The sequence below is a fragment of the Mytilus edulis genome, chromosome 3, assembly GCF_963676685.1.
Source record: "Mytilus edulis chromosome 3, xbMytEdul2.2, whole genome shotgun sequence".
Lineage (NCBI taxonomy): Eukaryota > Metazoa > Mollusca > Bivalvia > Mytilida > Mytilidae > Mytilus > Mytilus edulis.
In genome coordinates this window covers 30,415,062-30,422,442 of record NC_092346.1, presented here as the reverse complement: position 1 = coordinate 30,422,442, position 7,381 = coordinate 30,415,062, and the positions used below count along the sequence as shown (strand labels likewise).

Sequence of the window (7,381 nt, the reverse complement as noted above, 5' to 3'; positions counted from 1 at the left end):
GTGTAATAAACCAACCTCTTAATTTTTAATGTAGGAATTCTTTGAAGTTATATCTTTTATGTGATGTATATGTAAAGGTGATCTGAATTAACTTGAGTTAAATAGATTGTATTTGCTGTTATTGTTTTGGTTACCTCAGGTAACCCTGCTATGAAAGAATTCTTAGTTGATACTTTGCTTGTGTTTACATTCATATTGTTATTCCACAATTTTTAAATTTGAAATGTAGGACTTCATAGATTTGTATTGTTTATGTGATGTATATATATTTAAAGGTAACCTGAGTGAACTTGAGTTAGATGGGTTATCTTTGTTGTGATTGTTTTGGTTATCTGAGGTAACCCTGTCACGAAAGAATACGTCGTAGATAGTTTTCCACAGTATACATTTAACTTCTAATAAACCATTTACTTTTTCATTTTGGACTTCATAGATAAGTATTGTTTATATGATATTCAGGAAAGGCGACTTTAGTTAACTTCATTTGAATGGATATTTGTTGTTATTTTTGAAATAACATGGGGTATCTCTGTTATGAAAGAATACTTCGTAGATAATTTGTTGGTATATGCATTTATGCTGTAATGACACAATTTCTTAATCTAAAATGTAGGACTTCATAAATTTGTATTGTGTATGCGAGGTATATATAAATGTAACCTGAGTTAACTTGAGTTGAATGGGTTGTATTTATTGTAATTTTTGGGGTTACCTCATGTAACCCTGTCATGAATGAATACTTCGTAGATACTTTGGTAGTGTTTACATTTATTGTAATAAACAAACTTCTTTATTTTAAATGTAGGACTTCGTGAAAGTTGTATTGTTTATTTGATGTACATGTAAAGGTGATCTCAGTTTACTTCAGTTAAGTTAAGTGGGTTATATTTGTAATTATGTCTGGGGCTATAAAGAATGCTTATTAGATAGTTTGCTAGTGAAAACATTTATGTTGTAATCAAACAATTTCTTTATTTTACATGTAGGCCTCATAGATGTGTATTGTTTATGTGATATATCGGAAAAGCGACTTTAGTTAACTTGATATCAATGGATAATACTTGTTGCTATTTTATGGGTTACCTGAGGTAACCCTGTCATAACAAAATACTTAGTAGATACTTTGCTAGTATATGCAGTTATGCTGTAATAAACCACTTTCTTCTTTTGTTATGTAGGAATTCATTGAAATTATATTGTTTATGTGATGTATATGTAAAAGTGATCTGAATTAACTTGAGTTAAATAGGTTGTATTTACTGTTATTGTTTGCGTTACCGCAGGTTACCCTGTTATGAAAGAATTTTTAGTACATACTTTGCTAGTGTATACATTTATATTTTAATTACACAATTTCTTAATTTAGAATGTAGGACTTCATAGATTTGTATTGTTTATGTGATTATATATAAAGTTACCCCAGTTGACTTGAGTTTAATGGTTGCATTTGTTGTTATAATTGGAGTTACCTCAGGTAACCCTGTCATGAATGAATACTTCAGATCCTTAATTGAACTTTTATATAAAAAAAAAAAAAAAAGAGGTTTATAATTTTACAAGCCATCCCCACCCTACACGTACATACGAAATGAACGATCGGTGAATACAAATAATAAAATCATTTGGGAAGTTTGTTGACATCTTTGGTATTTGGTCACATTAAAATTTGGTATTAAGATCTATCTAAATAAGAACTATATGTTCGTGCGTATTTAATCAATGACGCATTACCATGATTACCTCAGGGCACCGATTACCTCAGGGCATACAGCAGCGGACCTTACTGCCACCTGCGTTTAATTTGCACACTTCTTATCCTGGTTCCCGGTACAACGTTCCAGGTATTACCTATTAGCCATACTCTCTTACGAGTAATGATCGCCGTGGATAAGAAACTTGGAAATATACTCATCATAGATACGAGGATAAAATTTTGTATTTATGCCAGACGGGCGTTTCGTCTACAAAAGACTCATCAGTGACGCTCGGATCCAAAAAAGAAGTTGAAAGGTCCAAAAAAGTACAAAGTTGAAGAGCAATTAGGACCTACATTCCTAAAAGTTTTGCCAAATACAGCTAAGGTAATCTATTTCTGAGGTAGAAAAGCCTTAGTTGACTTAGTATTGTTGATAGTTAATACCAAATTCACTTTATTTATAATATACGTAATGTTCATAGTATATAAAACGCGAAAATAATAAAATTTAAAAGAAGAAAAAAAAACGGACTTTGGAAAAAGGGAGAGAGCTTAAACATTGCGTCCTGTCTCCAATCACCTATGAATTTTTATACTTTTTTTCTGAATTTCTCCAGACATAAAATTACAAAAATTCTCCCTACAACAGTTTACATACAAGTACTTTCAACCAAACTTTAAATGCCCGCGATTTCGCGGGTGTGTTCTAGTATGCAGTTATTTATGGAAGACTGAAGACAAAATCTGTTCTTCGATAACTCTCTTTATTTTAAATCATTAAATTAATAATCCTAGACAATATGGACAAACTTGCATATTTTAAGTATTTCTAAATATTTTCATTTCTAAATATAATCATAGTAAAATGATGGCCATTTGCATGTTGAGTAAAAATCTGTTTCTGGTTTATTTGATGAATTATTTAGATCGGACCTGGTAATTTTCTTTACTTCAGTATTATACCTTATTATATTCGTTTATAGTATATATTAATGCATTTCTTCTCTTGTTTTTTCGTCATTATCTAATGCACTTGGTGTTTATATTTATATAGGGAGAGGACGTCACTAATGTTGTTATAACTTGTGTCCAATCCCTTTTGCTACTTTTGCAAATAAAATATGTATAAACTAAACTAATTTGAGGCCGGAAACTATCTGACACAAGAGTTAATTGGAAAATTGACTTCTTATGCGTGTTAATTTGTATATATCTTTTGTAGTCCAGAAGCCATGTGAATCTGGGTGGACATTGTTCGGAAATCATTGCTACTTGTTTGAATTTTCGAAAGTGTCTTGGCACGCGACAAAGGTATGTCTTCTAATGAAAACTTCATCTCCGTAATCATTCATCATTCATATTGTTGCCTCGACAATCCACAAAAAAAATAATAATTCATTTTATTTCACAAGGCATAGACTATTTACCTTTTGTGTGTAATTGAGGGATGCAATGCGTTGTTTTTTAAGTACAAAAAAAAATTATCGCGAATTTCATTTAGTAAACAATATTAAATCAACATATATTTTTAAATCATTTCTTTGTTTTTATGTTAAGGTACTATTTATTTCTACGATTAAAGTGAAAAATTGATTGTTCCGAGAAATGCACTTTGTGATCATTTGTGGCCAAATCAAACGTCAAAAACATAATATACAACAGAATTAAATAAATGCACGTTATGAAAAATATATCATCGATTTTTGTTGTTTGTTTTATAAAGTTTAATTGAAATCTTTTCGGACAGCGGTATACTATTGTTGCCTTTATTTATTCATGCCTTTTCAGGACAAGATGAGAGGGCCACGTAAAGAGGATCGACGGGGATGAGAAGCTTGAATTTCGGCCACCCTTGTATCTGCCATTCACATTTAAAACGTTCATTTAGTGTTCTTATTATCGTTGTAGAAAGAATGTGAGCGAAGACTGAGCCATTTAGTAAAGATTGAAACTTCGGTGGAGAATTCATTTTTGACATCAATGGTAACGGGATGTGGTTAGTAGGAACAGTGTTTATGCGACAGAAATGGGGCTCTTTGGAGAGTAGGGGAATGGATCGTAACCCTTGGCTAGCGAAGTCAAGACGAAAAAGTATAGATTGGATGAAAATATATTCCTTACTTTGAAAATATTTTCAAAAGTCTCAACTGCAAAGATATAGAGGTATTTAGTATCTGTATGATAACACAGGTCTCGGAAATCAAAGGAGGGAACTTTTGGACTAGTTTAAATCTCGGTCTATTTCTGAAATTTATTCTTACATACTTTTGATTTTTAAAATTGTTTGTATGCACATTGAACGACAAATCTATGTGATGTATAAAATTTTCTGACGTCAGACACACAAATCAATGAATGCGTTTGTAGATAGATGTTGTTGTGTTCTGTTAAATTGTTCCTTTTAAAATTGTTATACGATGATGACTGATGTACCCATATTATGACTATTTTATTTATTGTGTCTGTTTAGTTAACGCATCAATGTAAATACAACGGAAATTGATGAGACTGTCATCAAAGTGAGAGGGTTAGCGCTATAAAACCAGGTTTAATCCACCATTTTCTACATTTGATAATGCCTGTACCAAGTCAGGAATTTGACAGTTCTTGTCCATTCGTTTTTTATGCGTTTTGTTATTTGATTTTGCCATGTGATTATGGACTTTCCGAATTGATTTTCCTCTAAGTTCAGTATTTTTGTGATTTTACTTTTCACAGTGGCATGAAGAAAAAAAATAGTTGTCGAGAATCGCTCTTTTCAACCAGTAATGGCGAAAACTAAAATTTATAAATGACAAAATTTTTTGTCATTAATTAAATGTACTTCCCCAAACAGGAGTCCATCCTCTTCCGCCCCTAGTTCTGTATATGATGTCTGTTTCTCATACTGTGCTGCTTAAGAAGTTGCTGAATTAAATTTTCTATGATATACATATAGGTTTAATGTATTGACTAATATGGCCGTGTTTACATTTTACAAAATACTGTGTACAAAAAGACCTCACTGTGGATCCTCGTAAATCTGTAATGGCAATTGCAATTTGGAGTACTGTTAATTATGTGAGCTTTAATAATATCCCTCATGTTTTAGTATGGATAGTCAGATGAAGGGATAGTATCAGAGTTGACACGTTCATCCAAAACAAGCATGGTAGTGTTAAAAATATGGTATTAAGATAGAATATTGAATATTCATTGTAAACAATGATTATTCTTTTTATCCAAATCCTGTAACCAAGCACCTGTGATATTAACTAAAAAATTACAAACACAAGCCAAATAAAAGGAAAAGAAAAGGGGAGAGTCCGTGCATGAAAAGGATGTGTACACATGTTGTGTGAAATGCAAGATAGAGTAAAGAATATGAGATTTAAAAAAACACTTATAAAAGTTACCTCTACAGTTTCACAACTATATGTTGTTTTAGGATTTTCTAATTTCTCTCTGTAATGGAAAGTTGAATATGCCATGATTTTTTCAGGGGGATATAAGAATTTTTGGATAGGTTTGAACGACTTAACCAGAGAAGGATGGTACACCTGGATATCTGATTACTCAGCTGTTACATACACCGACTGGATGTCTGGAAACCCAGACAATCATCATGGGGTTGAGGACTGTTGTGAAATACGTGGATCCAACTGGAATGATGTGGACTGTTCAGTGTCATATAGCTTTATATGTGAGAAAAACGCAGATTGATATCACCTCTGGTAAAAGACATGACACGATTAAATAAAAAAAAATTATATTCAGAAAGAAATGTCTTGTATATTTCATAGTTTTATTATAATCGAATAGATAAGATTAGGAAAAATTGTTGTCAAGGATATATATTGAGTTGGATAAGTTCTTGGAAGTGATATCAGAAAAGAAATGAAATGCTAGTAAAACACACTCGCACCGATCTTAAAGGGGCACTAGCTACGAGATATGAACAAAAAATAAAATATGATTTATTTTTGTTTAATCATTAATGAAAGTGAAATAATAAAATAATAATTTGCTTTTAGAAGCCAGTTTGGTGCACATTTTGTCAAAATAATCTTAGAAACATCGCTGATGAATTGTTCACTTTCAAGAAAAACAAGGTAAACTGAAGCATATGCCCGAAATGAATCCGAAAAAAGGACAAAATGTTGGTTAACATTATTTCAGCGCAAAACTCCTGTAAGGAGTCCTCTGAAAATAGGAAACACTGAAATTAAACCCCATGTTCTAATCTAAGTCTTGGTGGGAAGGATCATTGGACACTTTTTAAATAAATAAGTTCAAAGGAGCGTAACTCCTAGAAAAAAAATTGAATCGCAATTTCCCGTCGATATGCACAACTACATAGTATGTCCTTAGGCAGCAACCATTTGATTTTCTGGGGGGGGGCTATGGTTTTTTTTTCTGGACAAATTTTTTTTTCCGCCTGCGGCGAAAAACAATCTATTTTTTTCGCAACAAGTCGAAAACAATTTTTTTCTTTCAATTTTAGCATTACATATAGTGGCAGCTAAGGGTGAAACAAACAATTTTTTTTTCTCAGAATCAAAAACAAAAAAAAAAATATTTTTTTCTCCAAAAACTGGAAAACAAACTTTTTTTTCCAAAAAAAACCATAGCCCCCCCCCCAGAAAATCAAATGGTTGCTGCCTTATTATCTGAAAAGGTTTCGTGAAATTCTGTTGTGTGGTTTGAGAGGAGTTGCGATGACAAACTGTTGCAGTACATTTTTGTAATACATTAAAGTAAATAAGTTCAAAGGGGCGTAACTCCTAGAAAAAAAATTGAAACGCAATTTCCCGTCGATATGAACAACTACATAGTATGTCCTTATTATCTGAAAAGGTTTCGTGAAATTCTGTTGTGTGGTTTTAGAGGAGTTGCGATGACAAACTGTTGCAGTAGTACATTAAAGTAAATAAGTTCAAAGGGGCGTAACTCCTAGAAAAAAATTGAATCGCAATTTCCTGTCGATATGCACAACTACATAGTATGTCCTTATTATCTGAAAAGGTTTCGTGAAATTCTGTTGTGTGGTTTGAGAGGAGTTGCGATGACAAGAAACAGGACTGACGGACTGACGGACGGACAGACGGACGGGTCAAAAACATTATACCCTCCGCAACTTCGTTGCGTGGGGTATAATAAATACTCCAAGAACGATTATGGCAAAGTTTGGTTCAATTTAGCCCACTGGTTTCAGAGATGATTTTTTCAAAAAAAATCACATATAACAAAAGCAAAGAGATGGCCAGGTGAGCTCAGAATGGACGTCATCACAAAATCATGAATTTTGTGTCAAGATCAGATTAACCCAGTCAGACATATACATATGTTTCTATAATTTACAAACGTTGGGGCTTCCAAACAGTGACAGTATCTGAGCTGCCACCAGTGACCACCAGATTAGTATCCTTATGACTAGCGTTATGCATTTAACGAGACAATATGATGCTAGCATGCAAGTCAACAAGCTTTCTGTGATTATTACCTGGACTACTGGTTAAAAATGTATTGTACAGGAACCAAATGCTAACTTGAACTTGTAAGTTGTTATGCCGTAATCTATATAATATATATATCAAGTAAATATCTTTAAAAAAATTGATTAGTTGAGTGAATTTTAAGGACCATAGCTCTGCATAAAATCAACAAAAATCGAAATATATCTTAAACTTGTCATAATACTATTAA

The 7,381-nt window shown here is 32.4% G+C and overlaps 1 protein-coding gene across 1 annotated transcript; it reads left to right on the top strand.

Annotated features, from left to right (window-relative positions):
* The first annotated feature begins 1,732 nt into the window (after positions 1-1,732).
* Positions 1,733-5,412, top strand: LOC139515166 (perlucin-like protein). The gene is made up of 4 exons (XM_071304728.1): positions 1,733-1,841; positions 2,919-3,007; positions 3,605-3,692; positions 5,178-5,412. Exons 1-4 carry the CDS (start codon positions 1,733-1,735, stop codon positions 5,396-5,398), a joined length of 507 nt encoding a protein of 168 aa, XP_071160829.1. The 3' UTR covers positions 5,399-5,412.
* Positions 5,413-7,381: the final 1,969 nt, after the last annotated feature.

What these genes read in the sequence shown, in the direction of transcription:
- LOC139515166 (XM_071304728.1), top strand. Translation starts at nt 1,733, where the DNA reads ATGATTACCTCAGGGCACCGATTACCTCAGGGCATACAGCAGCGGACC. An exon ending in TGTCTTGGCACGCGACAAAG is followed by an intron (nt 3,008 to 3,604) that starts GTATGTCTTCTA and finishes TTATCGTTGTAG; the next exon opens with AAAGAATGTGAGCGAAGACT. An exon ending in ATCAATGGTAACGGGATGTG is followed by an intron (nt 3,693 to 5,177) that starts GTTAGTAGGAAC and finishes TGATTTTTTCAG; the next exon opens with GGGGATATAAGAATTTTTGG.